General features: G+C 36.8%; 2 protein-coding genes across 3 annotated transcripts in view; one reads left to right on the forward strand and one right to left on the reverse strand.

Moving 5' to 3' along the window:
- The window catches only part of LOC127645202 (TSC22 domain family protein 2-like), a 31,514-nt gene extending 22,436 nt beyond the window's left edge, over positions 1–9,078 (forward strand). For both annotated transcript variants that reach the window (XM_052128742.1, XM_052128743.1), the window contains 2 exons: positions 6,419–6,470; positions 6,980–9,078. In XM_052128742.1, coding sequence (XP_051984702.1) covers positions 6,419–6,470; positions 6,980–7,291 — 364 coding nt within the window. In that variant the 3' untranslated portion in view covers positions 7,292–9,078. The remainder of the gene's footprint in view (positions 1–6,418; positions 6,471–6,979) is intronic.
- A 737-nt stretch (positions 9,079–9,815) lies between these two features.
- On the reverse strand, positions 9,816–18,904 carry LOC127645204 (UAP56-interacting factor-like). Its single transcript, XM_052128744.1, has 9 exons — positions 18,689–18,904; positions 18,169–18,300; positions 17,086–17,288; positions 16,811–16,947; positions 16,209–16,281; positions 14,968–15,023; positions 14,766–14,840; positions 13,239–13,368; positions 9,816–10,585 (listed from the first exon to the last, which is right to left on the reverse strand). The coding sequence occupies exons 1-9, from the start codon at positions 18,759–18,761 to the stop codon at positions 10,484–10,486; spliced, it is 981 nt and encodes a 326-aa protein (XP_051984704.1). The 5' UTR covers positions 18,762–18,904; the 3' UTR covers positions 9,816–10,483.
- Positions 18,905–19,242: the final 338 nt, after the last annotated feature.

Consider the following 19,242-nt stretch of genomic DNA (forward strand, 5'->3'; position numbering starts at 1 on the left):
CTGTTATAACTGGCAGTTTTAGTTTGTGTGTACAGGATTAACATGCGTCTCACTGTATATATGGCCAGCAAAGCAAAACTTGGCAAAATTTGAATCGTATTTTTACGATTCGAATAAATATTGCAGAAAGAAGTTTCTTGATACCAATTTCAATACCACTGAAAAAATAGGTAAAATGCAATTGAACACACTCCTTGAGCCTATTAAAATGTTACATAAAGCATATTTCCTTCGTGTTTCTCAAGTAAAAATGTCTTCAAGTTTATCAAATAGGACCCTATACAAACAGTTTTATACCCCCAAATTACAAGTTTAAAATTCCATGTTTTAAAGTTTAATTAGATTTCATCGTCGAAATTGTGTTTAATCAAATGAAAATAGAAACTAATACTACATATTTTTTTTTCATTCAAATTAAGTGCTTTAGTAAAGATCCTCACAAAATAATCAAAACTCAACATTGGTCCTATTTTTGTCAAATAAAGTGCTGCACAACAGAGCATCACATTATAAATGAAAACATTGATGAAAATTTATATTCAGTACAACAGCACTCTTGTGAGATGTAGGTTAAAAATAATAATAATAATCATAAATATAGCAGATAGCTGCAATTAACGATGTTCAAGTGGTTTAAGGCCTACATGCGTAAAAAGGTATTTTTAGCAAGCATGTAACCACCTAGATCATAGATGGAAAAGACAATTTACAGCCAATACATTTAATTTACCATGGAAATATGTGCTTTTTAAAACTTTTTAACAGTTATAGTACCACCTATTGTTCAATCTCCAAAAATGTTTGTATGCTTATTTAGAATTATTTGTTGCATGTGCTCACTTTTGTGAAGTTTAGACTTTTCGTTTAGGATTTATAGGATTTTGAGTATATTTTGCCAACCCATTTTCTAAATGACCCTGTTATAGCTATCCAAAAGTTAAAGTTCCAAATTTTTTGATAACTATTGACCTAGAGAGTACAGAGAATTGTACTGCATTAGTTTAATTGAGTTTAAGCAAAAAACCTAGGACTAGTTTGCAAAAGTAGGTTTTTTTACATAATCATGAATATTTAAATGAATGATTTGATTGACAGCAGTGCTTCTTGAGGCAAAGTTGTTCTGATTGAGGAGATCTAACTTATGATATTTATATTGTGTCTATGTGTTAAAATCAGCATGAGTTTCAGTTTAGTTAGCGCCACTCGATGTCCGATTTCTTTCAAATTTCTCAAAGACCTCTACAACTAGTAGTCAAACAAGTACACTGAGTTTTGTGCCGATCGGCCTCCGTTAACCTTGTCTAATAGGTGCTCAAATTTAATTGGCCGATGCCGGCCATGTTTTTTTAGATACGCCAATGTCCTCGTAGACAGTCATGGCACCTTGGAAAAAGACACTGCATGCCGATTTTCAACTCAGTTAGACTAGCGGTTGCGTAGTTACAGCCAATTTCATGTTTTTTTGGTATTATAGCGCAATTTTTCTGGACGACCAAGGGTTGACCTCTTACATAAGCATGCCAAGTTTGGTGAAGAGATCTCATTTCCTTCAAGAGTTCTAGCCAGTTACGTAAAATTGGCCACTCCTACTTCCGTCGTTTTCGCATACCGTAGCAAGCTCGAGTCGAAATTTCAAAATTTTCTTTTGATATTGAGACTCCATAGAATCATTTGGCTCTGGTTTGGTATCGATCGGACAAAAAAAAACCTAGGACTAGTTCGCAAAAGTAGGTTTTATGAAAATAATTTGCCGGAATTTTTATAGACTGATATTAAATCGGAGATATACGTTTTGTTTGGTTTGAGCCAATGATTCCAATGATAATAATGCACTTGTCTACGACAAACGGTTAAGAGCAGTTTCACGTAGTGCCCCCTATTGTCCTTGTTTCTGAGTAGCAAGCAATACTACCATCTGACCAAGTTACCTTGCTCTGCCCGATCAGTTATATGGTGGAATTATAATAATATTAATAATAAAAATCTTAACAATTACAATAGGGTTTCAGCGCTAAGCGCTTGAACCCCTAATAATAATGAAATACATTTGACTAAATACTTGTATTATATTTCTCACATTATCTTAAATTCCAAGCAAGCGTCAAGCTTTTATTTTGAAACAAACTTATATTTTGACAAGGCTTTTCTGATTCTGTTTTCATGATTTGTAGTTTTCACACTTTTGGATAAGACGTTGGTTATATGACCCAGTGTGATTATTGAAGAGCAAAATACTGCGATTTAATTATAGAATGTCACAGTGTATTTGAACTCTGTTCTGTTATCTACTTAACTAATCACACTGTGTGATGCTTATAAAATGGGGTGTTTTCAGATTATGAGCTGCAACCATTTTGGTTTAATATTCACACTAGGACATATCACAATTTTAAAGGGATAGTTCACCCAAAAATGAAAGTTCTCTCATTATTTACTCACCCTCATTCCATGCCAGATGTGTATTATTTTCTTTCTTCTGCTGACACAAATTAAGACTTAGAAGAATATTTCAGCTCTGTAGATCCATTTAATGCAAATGAATCAGAAGCTCAGAAGGTGCAAAAAGCACACACAGGCAGCATGAAAGTAATTCATAAGACTCCAGTGTTTAAATCCATATCTTCTAAAGTGATATGAAAGGTGCGGTTAAGAAACATAAATTTTTAAGTCCTTTTTTACTATAAATCTAAATTTATGTGGAAGTGACTTTCACATTTACATTTATGCATTTGGCAGACGCTTTTATCCAAAGTGACTTACAGTGCACTTATTACATGGATAATACCCCCGGAGCAACCTGGAGTTAAGTGCCTTGCTCACGGGCCCAACAGTGGGATCTTGGTGGTGCTGGGGCTTGAACCCACGACCTACTGGTCAGTAACCCTGAGCCTCAACCACTGAGCCACCACTGCCCATTTAGCCAATTACTGGTCGGGGCTGGTCTAACGGAACACTTTTGCACTGTCCAAATGTACTGTTGAGCTTTGTCAAATTCTGCCAATTTTAGATTTTTTTTGTTATTTGGACGTTATGGCATTTCACGACAATGACTACATTTAAATGGACACTAGAAAGCTGTTTATTGCTTAAGGCACAAACAGTGTATATATTTACGACTTTCTCTTTTCTCCTGTATATATGAAGCTCGGTCAGTAAGCAGCTTTCTCCACAGCAACTTAATTTCCCCGCAGCACTTGTGTAAATCACAAATGTGGCATCTGAGGAAGACTTCGCTATTTTGTTCTCCAGTGTTTCACTATATTTCCATATTCCAGAATTGTTGCTGTGCTTGTTTTCTTTACTTTCTACCATTACCTGCAGCAGGATTACGCTGCAATAGTGACATTTCTCTCCTTTTAAAACTCTGGGATTCCCACAATGTACTGTAACCAGTGCATATACACGTATGTAATGGACAGTCCAGCCCCTCTACATGGCGAGTAAATAACTTTATTAATTAGTTATTGATTTGTGTAGTTATTGATTTGTTTACTGAATTAGAATCTGGAGATTATGAAGCTGGTTTTAGTCTAGTTTTTTACACTGCGGGCGGCCATTGTCTTTAAGAGAGCGATCTCTTACCAATTTAGTGCTTTTTATACATGTCACTGTAAACTCAAAGTAAATCACACAAGTGCATATAAAACAAAATAAAGTAAGTGTAATAAATGTGTAAATCATGCATAGTTCAATATTTTAACTTAAGAAAACAATGTAATTAAAGAATTTAACAAATAGGCTCATGCTGCAACTATGCAAGGTTTTGGTAAAAACATGTTTTGCGTAGTTGTTTTGATATAGTAGCAGTTAAATTATTAATAATGTAATGTATTAAATTGTAATTATAAAATTATAGCCTAACTGTTACGTGTATTTCTATGTTAATTATTAAGTTCCAACCTTGTATATATTATGTTAAAAAGAATTATGGAATTTCAAATAGAGGCAACAGCTTGTATTCATATGAAGTCACTTTAATGACTTCATATGAATAAAATGTACAATTCTGCATACTGTATTGATATATGTACTTTGGAAATATATCTATATAAGTCTGTTGAGTACAAATTTAAATGTACTATCCAGTGGCAATTCTTTCTCCAACATGACCGTAGAGGGTTGCAGTCGATATTTTACATTGGTGTGGACAGTTTATAGTTTATGTGCTTTTCCCGCTGTACTCCCAGAAATGTCTAAATCTTTCTGCAGTGCTGACCTGTTGAGGGGCTCCATCCTATGACGATTGTTATCCGGTCTGTTCACGAAAATGCACACTCAAAAACCTGTAACAATGCCGCTTGTGCGTTTACATGACAACATAAGCTGTGTTTTCTGGAAGAAAACCTTGGTGTTAAACCGCTTTCTCCTACTCCCTGAAGTTTCGTAAGTTTCGTTTTGTTTATGTGAGGTCTCAAAATGCCTATTTCTGCAAAAGCCCTGGAATTAACCATTTCCTTAAGTGCATGTAAAAATAGTCTGTGAAGCAGCCTGACTGAGGGCCTAATCAGTTCTGACTTTCCCATAGAGTTTCAGCTTTATTGTATAACCCAAATTCTGAAAAAGTTGGGACAGTATGGAAAATGCTAATAAAAACCAAGTAGAGATTTGTAAGGTCTATTCACACTGTACTATGTTGAAAGCAATACAACAACACATCATTATTATCTTGTGAAGTTTATTATTATTTTTTTATATAAACATTGCAAATCAGATGATTGCAACAAACTCCAAGAAAGTTGGTACAGTTGAGTGTTTGTGTTTACCCTATGTAACATCACCATTTCTTATAATAACACTTAAAGGAATGTTCCGGCTTCAATACATGTTGATTACAACAAAAACATATTTCAACTCGTTCGTTCCTCTTTTTTTTTTTCTCCCTAATTTGGAATGCCCAATGCGCTCTTAAGTCCTCAAGGTGGCGTAGTGACTCACTTCAATCTGGGTGGCAGAGGACGAATCTCGGTTGCCTCCATGCCTGAGACAGTCAATCCGCAAACCTGTCACCTGGCTTGTTGAGCACGTTACCGTGGAGACATGGCGTGTGTGGAGGCTCACGCTGTTCTCCGCGGCATCCACACACAACTCGCCACGCGCCCCACCGAGAGCGAGAACCACATTATAGCGACCAAAAGGAGGTTAACCCAACGTGACTACCCACCCTAGCAACCGGGCCAATTGGTTGCTTAGGAGACCTGGCTGGAGACGCTCCACACACCTTAGATTTGAACTCGTGACTCTAGTGGTGGTAGTCAGCGTCTTTACTCGATGAGCTACCAGGCCCCCCCATTCCTCTTAAAAAAAAAAAGTAAAAATCTGGGTTACAGTGTGGCAGTACCAACGGAAGTGATTGGGGGCCAATTATTGAATGTTAAAATACTAACTGTTTCAAAAGTATAGCCACAAGACATAAAGGACATAAAGGATAAAATCACTTGCTAACATTTTCTGTGTAAAGTTATAGCCAATTTTACAACTATGTTGCCATGACGATGTCAACAAACCTTAAAACCCTAAAATCACTTTAAATAAAAAAAGACAATTTAAACAACTTCACAGCTCAGATAATACATGGGTTTTAACAGATGAATTAATGCAGTTGCTTTTTTAAATTATAAGCTTTATATTTTTGCCTTTTTAAACCCTCCAGAAATTGGCAACATTAATTTCCATTGTAAGTGCCTTATTGTAACCTCCAAGTATTTGGGCACTGAAGACGTTTAGCAAGCTGAATTTTCCCTATTCATCCTTTATTCAGGTCTTTAACTGTACAATTTTACGGGTTCTTTGTTGCCGTATTTTGCTCCTTATATACACCATATATTCTCAATTGAAGACAGGGCAGGACTGAAGGCTGCACCCGCACTTCATGCTTACACCGTAATGCAGTTGAAATTCGGGCAGAATGTGGCTACTTTTACTTTTTTTAAATGACGCCACTGTTTTCTCTCGAATGTTTTCAAATAGAAGCAACGTTAGACTCCACCTGCTTTGGGAAGAAAATCCTGTAAAAGTATCAGATGTGGGTTGCCGCCCACCACACACCACTGTACACTTCAGTCCTTCATTGTACTCTAGTGTTTGAGCTGTTTGTGATCGTTCGTTGTCGTTATGAGTAGCAGACTGACTCGCGCACTGCAGTTCTCACCTGCACTCTCGCGCTTCTCTTCCGCGAGCCATTTGATTTGTGGGCGCACCAGGTAATATTGGCGGGAATTGTGGCGTTCTGTTGGATGATTGACTTGTGTTTAGAGTGGCGCGGTTGAATAGGTGTTCAATATAACACCAAATGTTACGCTACAACAGTGTATTATTCTTTAATGTGCAGGTTTTAAAAATGTCTGCAAAACAGAACATGGTTTTTATGAATCTCATGGAACAAATGTTTTAAATGTGTCTCTTTTTATTTCCATTGCAGTGCCTCAGGAGTGAGTGTCGTCGCCATTGATAATAAAATAGAGCAAGCAATGGTAAGATTTTATGTATTCTATTTAAAATTGCAATTAGTTGTAAATATAATATTTATTTAATTACATATTTATAAAATGTATGTATTTACATTTATTTGAATTTACTATGCATTAATGTTATATATATATATATATATATATATATATATATATATATATATATATATATATATATATATATATGTATATTATACATTTTTATAAACACAAATGTAATAAAATATATTGTGAATAAATACATAATTATCTATTAAATATATAAATATAATTAATAAGTATATTGTAATAAGCAAATAAATATATTACAATAAATGTATAATCTATAATATAATTAATAGTACATAATAAATATATTTTATTTGTTACATTTAGTCAATAAATGATCATTATTACTATTATTAGCTGTAGTGGTAGTAGTGATTGCAGTAAATGTCATCACATTATGTGGATAAGTATTGTACTGCAATTGTTTCTGAAATGTGATGTCATGTTTTGGCCCCATCCTGCAGGATTTAGTGAAAAGCCATCTGATGTATGCTGTGCGGGAGGAGGTGGAGGTATTGAAGGAGCAGATAAAGGAGCTCTTTGAGAGGAACTCTGTACTGGAGCGAGAGAACGCTGTGCTCAAGTCTCTGGCCAACAGCGAGCAGCTCTCCCAGCTCTCCGTCCAGTCCAGCTCAAACCCCTCCAGCGCTCCCTCCCAGCTCGAGCCCAGCACGGCCCAGCCCCAGCAGCCCCCACAGCCTTACCTTCAGCTGGACACCAGTATGACCATGGACTCTCTACCACGACAACAGCAGCCCAATGTCACCTCCGCTTGAAGTGCATCCTTGCTCTTCCTCAGTGGAGAGAATGCAAGCCTCTAATTACGTATATATATTATTACAACAGCAGAAAATCTGTCTTGTTCACTACCAGCAGTGTTTCGGTGAGCATTCTTACTGCCGGCCTTTCCATTGTCAAGACCAGAGTGGCGTTTTCTGCTCTGGCACAACGTTCGCATGCTTGTGGACCATGGTCTTGATCAGGGTCCCGCTTGGCTCTGCTCTCCTGGATGAGGTTTGTGGAGAGAGACTGACCCCAAATTACAGAGTTATTTTTTTAATAAAGAGAATCCAGCCATGAAAGAGGTGTATTTTTTAGCATTGCAGTTTTCATATTGTAAGAAGCAAGAGTCTATTTTCAGAGCCACCATACTTTACAACATGGTTTTGATTGACTAGTCAAATTAAATTGTAATGTTTGTTATTTATTATAGAGCTGCTATTTTTAGAGAGGAACAATGTCACAGAGGAACCTTTCAATTTGACAATTATTGGTCATAAAACTCAGCAGCAGTCTACGACATAAACCATCAATACACCAAACAACAACAACAAAGTAGCAGTGGGTAGATTTCAAACACTAACAGCTAAATTTCTTAGCAGATAAAGAATTTGAAGGGGTCGAGACCTGGCGTGAATGTATATTTTGTATAGTGTAAAGAATAAAGAGAGCATAAGTTTGTACAGGTTTGTGGGAAAAGATCAAAACTGAATCCTCAATGATCTATCCTGATGAAGAAAACTTCTGTTGCTAGTATGTTGGGGAAAAAAAGAAGTCAGTTGCCATATTCTCCTACCCCCTACCCTGATGTCTTGTATGTTTTAGGGTCGGGAAGGGGATTAAAAAAAAACAAAAAAAACTGTGAAATTGTTCAGCCTATTTCGTAACCAAAGATGCAAAGCTGTGTAATTCATTATTTTATTTTGCACACACTGTGTACTTTTTTTTTTTTTCTTAATTGTTCCCAACAAAACTATTTTCGTTGCTTTTAGGCATGTTCTGCATGATCTGTCTTCTGTAAATGTCAAACCACTTTCTTACCTCATATTTGTATCGGGCACTCGTATTGTAAGTAGTCTGTGAACAGTGTCGGCGGGGGGAGGAGATATGGAGATGGAAAAAGTGTGGTGAAAATAAACTAGTGTGTGAGACACACTATTCACAGAAAATGAAGTGAGCCATGTTTTGTTCATTTAAATGGTGTTTGAATTTCATATGCCAATAGTTGTTACATTTGCAAATTCTAATGTATTTAAATAAATGCAATATTCAAATTACAAATCAAGTTTTTTTATGCACATTTCTCCAGAAACCATTCTAAGATTTTTGAATGTCCTGTAATGTTTTTATCTCCGCTTTATGCACTTTTCACACTAGCATGATTCTACCGTAGGCAGTGACCTCCACACACTGGGAGCAAACAATACACATCTGCCATAATTTGTGGGTTCCTTACTAAGTACACATTGACTTGATCACATCATTAGATTCCAGGCATTCAAATATGCAGACACCCTCATCTATTTTTTGATCAAGTTTACATTAATTCTTTGTGTGTATGATCTAATGGAATAATTTACACACCAGTCATACAAGTTTTATGTGGTTTTACTTAATACCTTGCATCCCTACAAAAGATGTGTGCTATGTTCAGATTACCAAATTAACCTTACTACTGTATTTCTACATGGTATCTATAATGTGTACAAAATGCAAATTTTCAAACATGTGCAGTGTACAACAAAGCACGCTGCCGAGGCAGACTGTATCCGACAATGCAATATGCTCAACTTCTTTCAAGTGTGATGAATAAACAAAGTAATGCAAATATACCCTCACTGAGCATTTTATGAGGTACACCTGTACACCTACTTGTTAATGCGATTATCTTTATTAGTCAGTTGTGCAGCTGCAATGCATAAAATCATGCAGATAAAGGTCAGGAGATTCAGCTAATGTTCACATCAACCATCAGAATGGGTAAAAAAAAAATGTATATCAGTGGTTTAGACCGTGGCAATGATTGTTGATGCCAGATGGACTGTTTTGAGTATTTCTGTAACTGATGATCTCCTGGGATTTTCACACACAACAGTCTCTAGAATTTACTCTGAATGGTGCCAAAAACAATAAACATCCAGTGAGCAGCAGTTCTGTGGATGGAAACACCTTGTTGATGAGAAAGGTAAATGGAGAATGGCCAGACTGGTTTGAGCAAGTCTACAGTAACTCAGATAACCACTCTGTACAATTGTAGTGAGCAGAACAGCATCTCAGAATGAACAAGGCAAACCTCAAGGCGGATGTGCTACAACAGCAGAAGACCACGTCAACATTTTAAAAACTTTAAAGGACTTTATAAAAAAAAAACATTTTTCACAAAATGTTATTAAAAATGTAAGATGAGAGGTGAAAAAAGGTGAGGAAGTCATAGCAGGTGTATACTGCACAGCATTCATTGAGTAGAAAACAAGCACTCTAAAAACAAAAATGAATAAAAGGCAGAAAGTTGCTGCACTTTTTTCAGTCTGTTGTGTAGCAGAAACTTGCCCTATACTGTTAAATTAAATATTACATTTCATCCACTCTTAGTTAATGTGTTGTATTGCAGAAACAATTCAAAGCACTTTTCAATTCTCACAAAATGAAAGACAACATTTTGTGCACAATGTTGCATTTGTTTAATTGAAACATTATAAAACATCTTAAGACTTTTTTTTTTTTTTGCTCTACAAAAGAAATGCAATCTTCTTCATTCAACAGCTTTAGGAAACACAAAGACAAGGTCTAACCAGAAAACGTTCAATTGATTTTGAGCTGCAACTGTATTATGCTTATATAAAAAAACAGAACTCAATCGAACATCAAGGGCAGTTTAGAAGACAATACAATGGTAACTGAAATTGAGGGACGAGAGTTATGCTTGCTTAGTGTGGAGAGGACAGCAGACATTTACAAAAAACTAAATCAAACACTTCCCCAACTCTTGCAAAAAACAAAATAGCTGCATTCAGTTTCTGGTCCACTTTCAACCAGGGAAATTCAATGTGTTTGAATTCGAGTCATAAACAGCATTGGTTCAGCAACGGTCCTTATTTGTCTGTTGGGTTCTGTAGGATTGGTGTGGCTCAGTGTGTGTGTGTGTGTGATGAGTGATGAGCTATGAGCAGTGTCTCAAGAGTTCAGATCTAGGCCACAGTGACGAATCGGCCTCCTTTACTGCTCTGATGTGCTCCCGCCACACGCTGGTCCTTCAGAATGCGAAACCGCTCGTTTAGGGTCATTCCCGTCTGATAACACAAAAGAGAACAAATCAAGGTGACAATCAGGTTTACTAGAACCGATTTTGGCAATATTGCACGTTATTGAACAATGCCTTTTTCCTCCAAATAGAATAAAAAACAGATTCAAGTTCTACACTTATTAAAACAAATGTTCTGGGTTCAATACGAGTTAAAAGAAAAAGGAGGGTCAAGTCGAAATACATTTTCGTGGTAATCAACATTATGCCACAAATGCTGTTGATTGAGCTTAACTTGAACTGAACTCAGAATATTCCTTTAAACTCTATCAACAGCATCTGTGGCATGCTGTCGTTTACTATGCTACCGTAACACAATGATCACTTTCAGTATATTTGATGTTTAATTGGATTCTGATAATATACGGTCATGATCTATGGCACACTTGTTCAAACCACTTTGAGATCTTCCCTGCACTGTGCGGATGGGGCGTTGTCCCAGAACAGAGCACCCTCATCAGGACAGAAATGCTTGAGCACAGGATGAGGGCAATCACTCACTGTGCCTCGATCACCTGCTGTTTACCTTCCTCTCTACAGACTTGTGTGGGAATAATGCATACCAGCAAAATTCTGCCCACAACATAAAGCCAAACAAGTCTTGCTTTGCTTTATTTAAAAATGTATTTTTCTACCTTTGTGGGAAATAAAATGAGCATTCATTAAGATAATTGCAATGACCGCACCGTAATCACAAAACCCATGTATATTCAGTTCTCAAGTCTTATTTTTGAAAACAGTTGATTATTTGTAATGCTTATTAACCCCTCAAACCACTGCACCGATATTATGACTGGGGGAAGTGTGGTGACCACATTTGCGTTTTAAAAATATAATTAAAAAAAACCAGTTTCCTCTATGCAATGTCATCCCTTTCTCAGACTACACCAAACACACTTCACGAAACAAGTTAAATCTGACTCAGCAACATTGGCTCAATCGTTGATGTTTTTTGGCTATTAGAATTAAAAAGAATAAGTTGTCAAGTCTAATATAGTGTGTGTTTTGGCCTGTGTGATCCCGCCCACTTCCCATTTCCCAATAGTATTTCGACACCCCGGGTTGAAGATTTGAAACAAGTTAGCGGGAAAACATCACGCTGCAGCCGTGGAAGCTAGCAATACATCTACATCGACATGTGTTGTAAAAACCCACATGAGCTGGTTATAATTGGTAAACCATAAAAACTTAACAAACATACACACTAGCTGATCAACTTAGTGTAAGGCTCATTGCTTGCCATTGTCAGTTTGTTCGTTCCTGTTGCTTGTCCTCAACCTTGCAACCCATGTGAGCTGAGTCTGGGGAGGAGGGGGTGGGGGAGACAACTCTCCAATATTTTGAATTTGGACTGCAGTACCCATTTTAAACGCTTGATGTTAATGTTACATATTGCTCGTATAAGGATAATTTAACAAAATATTGCAATAATTTCAATAAAGAAAAGATCTCACTTATAATACACAGATAATACACTCCTCAGAATGCATCAGCACCGTGGAAAGAACATAATGAAACAGTTATGCCAAATAAGCTAAATAAATGCTTTAACAGCATTCAATATATTAAGCTCTAGCATTGACAGCTGGGCAGGTCAGCAGACTGGTATAAATGTTTGTAGAATTGTTTTTATGGATTTTTTCGTCGTAAGCTTGTCTCTTAAAATCGTCATGTGTTTTGTGTGAGCAGAATGTCTGAGCCAAACATTTGTCACTCTATTGGGCTGCCTATTGAGGAACCCTGGTTTAAAGTATTCTTAAGGTTTATACAGGTTTTACAGGCCCAACATTCAGACAGATAGAAAAAGAATATACACAAAGTCTTTCTAGCAAGTCAGCCGACTGTCGGCCATCTTTGGAACACTCTCGGAAAGGCTATTTCCAGTCATGTCAGTGCAGCTCTTATCGACTTAAAATGGGGGGAAACACCGAAATCTCAAAAACGGTTGGTCAAGATTACGATCAAAGAGCATATTTTAATCAGCAGTAAAATCAAACAACACTGGTTTAATAAATTGTGATTATCTAACATTATGCTAAAAAAAAAAAAAAATGTTCCCGGCTTGAATAGCTAATAACGCATTCTCGAGTTGATTGACAGGTGATATCTTTTACCTGTAAGGCAGGACTTCCTTTCAACATCTGTTGACCGTTGGGTGCTTAGCTCCCTGGTTGAGCATTCCAATTTCTCCCATTCATTTTAATAGAAGTGGCCCATCTCTGCTAAATAGTCTCTGGTTTACATTTGTTTGGTTTGACAGTTGGAGTTTGAAATCACAAACATTCCATGGCCTGTTTGAACATTCCACCAATGTAAGTCTTCAAGTCTTTTTGATTATCGGTAAACCATAAGTCCAATCAGTTCGAAGCAACTCATAGCAACCCAAATCTGAAGGTCTGTACCAAGTTTGATGGATGTTGCTTGAAACTATACAGGATACTGGATTTTTCAAGCCAACATAATGAACAATTCTCTCAAAAGATCAACAAAAATTGGATTCTTAAACATTTTTAACCCCTCTAACTGTGTGATTGGCTGATGAGTAAAAAAAAAAAGCATGATCTAATTACCTCGAGAAGGACACAATAAGACTAAAACAAATACAATATTTCTGTCCAAAAGAGGGCGAGAAGTTGATTTACCTGTTTTCCAACACTGTTGATATCAAACTGCAGGGCAACACCCTTCGGTGGTTTCCTCTCTGGTTCTTCTTTAGGTGGAGTTGACGAACGTGTTGAAGTCACAGGATGCAGGGACCAAGACTGGGCAGGCCTGGAGAAATAGATACATATGCAAGGCTTTTATTCTAGATGTGTCATTAGCTGTGTGCCAAAACTCCTCCCAGCATTTAAGGCATGTTGGAAGGTAGAGGCAGACAGATATATCAGTTTTACAGATTAATCGGTGCTGATAGTTGCTTTTTGGAACTATTGTATTTTAGCATAAATTTAAGCCGATCATTTTCATATTTTCCTCCCATGTTCCTCCCGAGTCCGGCACTGAAGGATTCTAGTTAGAATGTCTTGGTTCTGCCGTATAACAGTGGCCTCTTGAGGTGAAATATAAACAATCACTGACACCTCATGGGGATTTGTTGTATCTACAACTTTCATCATCGCCCCATGTTTTTATCCTCACTTCAAAGCATATTTATTTGTTTAATTAGACAATCAATTGCTTTAAATTGCAGCGAGGGCATGCAAAGGAAAATGCGACAATATGGAAATGTGCCACGTCATTGTACATTGCATCTCCATTTCTTGTGAAAAATAATAAATAGGGCTGGGAAATTTAACACATTATTTCTGCGATGAATAGGTTTGTTTAAAGTGCTAAAAAAGCACAATTTATTTTTTTAAACTTCTTGGGCCTTCACGCGATAGGAGAAAGGTGTACGAGTTGTTCCTGGTAGGCTACACAGCCTTACAAGCTCCTGTTATGGTGGGGGTGGAGTTAGGACATCTGCTGCCTGCAAGGAAAAAACTCGCAAAACTTCAATGTATTTCCCCATTTTCTGTAGTTAAAATTGGAATATACACATTTTCAGGAGGAACTTGTTTGAAATGTGTGTGTGTGTATAATATATATATAAACCCATATATATATACCCTTTAACTGGTGAATATATAGGTTATACTTGATATACAGCATTGTAATGAGGCCAAGTCTCAATCAATCATATTAATATAAAAGTCACTGATGTGTTTTGAGCTTGCTTATAGTTAAAAAGTCTCATGTTATGCACCAAATCATAATTTTTTTCTGGTTATTATTGGGATTTCGATTGAACAATAAACTGCATCTGGGATTTTGTTCATTTCTGTAGCCTCAGTCTGTCAGATTATGGAAAGAACAAGAACATTTTGTAACAATCTTTAAAATCGGTTTTAAAAGCAATTCGCAGATTAATTGGTTATCAGCCTTTTTCACCACCATTGTTATCTGTAGACCTCTACTGGTATGTGTAGGTTAAACCAGTCAAACTGAATTAACAAGCTGGAAACAAAAACATGTGGTTTTGAAATGTGTGTGGCTTGTTATACAAGATCTAATCTATACATCTTATTCCATACCATTTCAAATAGGGCTGGGAGGTTTTTCCAATGAATTCTTATTTGTGTTTTGACATGATTTTATTATTCATGTCTGTGTAATGACTATAAACATACTCGGGCTGTGTTCTTGCTGTGGGGTTGTCTATTGACACGGTGAGAATGCCATTGTTGTTTGTAGGAGTGCGCCACCTGGTGGGAAAGAGGAAAAGACCCAAGTGAGTCCTTCAAACAGTAACAAACATAAAGAACATTTTGTACCAGTAGATATAGTTATATATAAAATAAAACTGGGTGATTGTTGAGGAGTTTCACTTACGCTCGAGTTCTCTGTATGGGTGGAGCCGACTTTGTCTTCTGAACTTGCGCATGAACCTAGAAACAAGTCAAGCAAGTACAATCAGAGTAAGTATGCCACAATTCTTGAGCATGATTTTCTCTGATCACATCTTAGTCAGTGCAGTTACTATTTCAGGTTATTACATATTTAGGGGCCATTCATTAAACACATATTTTGCATCCTCAATTACGTTTCTATGTAAAAAAAGCACTAGACGTATGTCTCTGACCATTGCTTTCAGCGAATCGCGCAGGAGCGCCTTGTCAAGTTAAAACAGTAGTTATTAAATTAGTTTGGTCACACCCCACTTTCAAACAACAACAACTTTTTTTTTTTTTAAGATATTGATAATAATTGCAAGGATTCATACCTGTGGATGTTAATCTGCCTCAGTAGTATCTATAAAAGCATTTGTAAAAATAAATGACTGTGATTGGCCCATCCTGAGAAAAGTAACTATGCGTCACTGAAAAGACTGAGGGATGGTGATAGGCTGTCCAAGTTCCAAAAGCACCATACAAGTCATCCTTAACTCTTGTGTCTTATATATAAATTCTTCTGAAGCTATCCGATAGTGTTGTGTGAGGGTCCGACTGATATATATCCGTGTTAATTCATCGTTTCCCCCATTTGAAACTGGCGTGCAAGACATCTTTGTTTACATAAGAGCAGCTGAGAGCTCACCTGACACTATTACATGCTCTGTGCAGTTCGCACGGCGGTGCCTGCCAAAAGTTTAAATAAAGCAGGTGTCAGTCTTCCGCGCCCTCCTAACAATACCTTCGTGCCCACGTTAAGGGGTGCGCCACACACTTTGAGAACAACTGAGCTAAAAGAATTTCAACTTCTAAAAACATCGGTTTTGGATGAGAACAAACCAAAATATAATTCCTTTTCCACTATGAATATCCTTGGCTATCATTATGTCAAGCTCGATAGACTTACTAACACACTGCGCATGCGTGAAGCACTGGGAAGTGTAATCAAGCTTGAAATAATGATTGAGCCAAAAGACTACAGTTGATTAAACCACTGGAATCTTATGGATTATTTTATGCTGCATTTATGTCCTTTTTGGAGCTTCAAAGTTTTGGTCATCATTCACTTGCATTGTAAAACAAACTTTTTGCCATATATGCATAATCTAGAGACATAAACTTCTGTGCTTCTCATTTGTCTCATCTGTCCACATATCTGTGGGAAGATAATTGTCTTCTTACCTTGAGTCCTCTTCTGAAAAGGAAAGTGGCCTGCCGAGCTTCTCTCTGTGTTTGCTGAGCAGCTGGAGCATTCCTGGGAAAGAAAAAAAAAAAAGATGACCAATCACACCTTGACACCTTTGAAAGCCATTACAGATAAACGTTTCTACATCATGACGACAACTAAAAAGTAAAACAGGCCTTGGTCACACATACGATGCCTTGGAGATGTTTCAAATCCCTGAAAGCCAACATGAAATTAACCCTATTTACTTTAATACATGTTTCTGGTTTCATTCTGCATGATTCGGTGCATGTTTTTCCAAAGGAAAAAAAAAAGTTTGTTCAAAATATTTTACTGAATTACAAATACCACATTGACATTTTGTTGTCTGTTTTCACTCAATGCTACATACACATCACTCTGAATTCTGGCTAAAAAGTTCTAACTTCTAACATCTGACATAACATTTCTTCTTGCAATTGTTTAGTTTTTCATTTGAATAACTGTAGAGTTTCTGTAGAATAAGAGTACTTTCACAGGACACCATGACACTGTACATAGTAACCACAGAGCTTCTGCCTTTATCCCTGACTACATAAAAGAAAACAAATCATCTCACCACTTCCTGCGGAGCCGAAAGGGTCTGTGTGAAACTGAGCTCTGAGGTTTGTGTGAATCCACCTGTCGGTTTGGTCTCCTCTGGAGCTGCATCTGTCTGCGCTGGGAGTCACGCCGTGGGACAAATGGCTGAGATCTCTGAGGAAAGACAAGTGGAAAAAATGACACCTCAATTAATTTGCACATGTATGACAATAAATTCACCTTAATTTAAGTTGACTATTCCCAAAATAATCACCATCCTTCCGAACAAATCCAGCATCCAACACATCATACCTGGTTAAAAGCTGTGCTGTTTGCTGCCTGTCGGTTCAGCATTGGCCGGTTCTGGGCAGGTCGGTTGAGTGGACTGATACCTTTAAGCAATGCAGCATTCTTCCTCGCTGCCAACCCAGTGATGACCCCCTGCCCACGACGCCTGGCTACTGCGAGTGGAAGTTTACGGTTCCGACCAAAGCGCTTGTTCACAACACCAACACCTGCAAATGACAAATAAAAACATCTTCCTTCAATGCAAAATCCCTTTAAAGGGATAGTTCACCCAAAAAAGTAAAGTCTCTCATTATTTACTCACCCTCATGCCATCCCAGATATGGATTAAACCACTGGAGTCATATGAATTACTTTTATGATGCCTTTGTGTGCTTTTTGGTACTCCATAAAAAGTGATCCTAAATAAAAGTAAACCATATGACTCCAGTGGTTTAATCCATGTCTTCTGAAGCACTGTGATAGGTGTGGGTGAGAAACAGATCAATATTCAAGTCCTTTTTTACTCCAAAATCTCCACTTTCACATCCTTTTTTATTTTGCAGATTCGCTTTCCTTGTGCATATCACACCTACTAGGCAGGGAGGCAAATTTATCACACAAAAAAAGACTTAATTATCATTCTGTTTCTCACCCACACTTATATAGCTCCAGAAGATACAGATTTAACCACTGGAGTCTTATGGATTAATTTTATTCTGCCTTTATGTGCTTTTTAGAGCTTAAAAATTCTGGTCACCATTCACTTGCATTTTATGGACCAACAGAGCTGAAATATTCTTCTAAAAATCTTAATTTGTGTTCAGCAGAAGAAACAAAATCATACACATCTGGGATGACATGAGGGTGAGTAAATGATGAGAAAATATTCATTTTTGTATGAACTATTCCTTTAACTTGAAAGACAGAAGCTCTACATAGAACACTGAACTGATTTGCGTACAATACATGGCTGATGTAACTGTAACTGTTATTGAGCCTGTTGGTCAAAGTTTTGTTCAGGTTTTGAAAAAGAGGGTCACATTTTAACTCATATGGGCTCTCTAATAAATCCTGCAACAATAACAGTAGGAATATTTATATACTGACCTCTTTTAGATGACACTACAGCTCTTGGTCCATTTTTAATCCCTTGGGAGAACCGACCTTTTACTGGGAGTCTGCGTTTTGTCTTCTGGGCCTGCATTTGTTTTTGTTTTTTATTAAGCCGGATTATATCATCTGTAAAATAAAAATCCAATATATTTAAGCAAATCAAAAGCAAAATATATCTGACACATCAAATGACACTCCTGGGCTAAACATCCAGTACAAATAACAGCAAGAAAATTAAACCAAAGCACAATGATAATACAAATGACCACGAGTTCTATCAAATTGGACAGATTTATGAATTGAAAAATTCAGAATATAATTTCAAACACCAGTGAAGTTTAGTTAAACACAACCAAGCTATAACATTGAATCTAAATGTGGTTGCTGGCCCATATAACATTGTAATAAAGGTAGCAAAAGTATAAATAGTACTGAAGTACAATATCTAGAATCAGGTTGTTTTAACAATAATGCTAATACGCTAACGATGCTATCACAACACATTTGGCCTTACCCAAAGACATGTCAACCTTATCAGGTCCGTCTGTACTCCCTCCACCGCTCGATTTAAAAGTAGATTTGCTCATTATTCAATTCGCTCTGCGTCAGATACAAAAAAGCAAACCACAGACCGCCAACTAGCTCCCACAATCCAGCTGAACCAACCGAACCAACCGAACCAACCGAGCCTCGCAAGCTAGCCAGCGTTCATGTTGCCAAAACCCTTCTGCGCCTGCGCATCTCCACACGCGTCTGTCTTGAGTTTCTTGGGAAATGTAGTTCAGTTTTGACAACATTTCACAAGTTCAGAATCGGTTTTATTGCCAAGTATGCTTACACATACAAGGAATTTGTCTTGGTGACAGAAGCTTCCAGTGCACAACAATACAAAACAGCAACAAAACATAATAATAAAAACGAATTAAAAATGTAATAAAAATAAACTAACAATACATTAAAAATAAAATAAATAATAATGTATATATATATATATATATATATATATATATATATATATATATATATATATATATATATATATATATATATATATTTATATATATATAA

This window comes from Xyrauchen texanus, chromosome 6 (genome assembly GCF_025860055.1).
Source record: "Xyrauchen texanus isolate HMW12.3.18 chromosome 6, RBS_HiC_50CHRs, whole genome shotgun sequence".
Lineage (NCBI taxonomy): Eukaryota > Metazoa > Chordata > Actinopteri > Cypriniformes > Catostomidae > Xyrauchen > Xyrauchen texanus.

Coding starts and splice junctions, on each gene's coding strand:
- LOC127645204 (XM_052128744.1), bottom strand. CDS start 18,761: ATGAGCAAATCTACTTTTAAATCGAGCGGTGGAGGGAGTACAGACGGA. Junction 16,948..17,085: donor ACAGCACAGCTTTTAACCAG/GTATGATGTGTT, acceptor GTCTTTCCTCAG/AGATCTCAGCCATTTGTCCC. Junction 15,024..16,208: donor TTTTCAGAAGAGGACTCAAG/GTAAGAAGACAA, acceptor ACTTGTTTCTAG/GTTCATGCGCAAGTTCAGAA.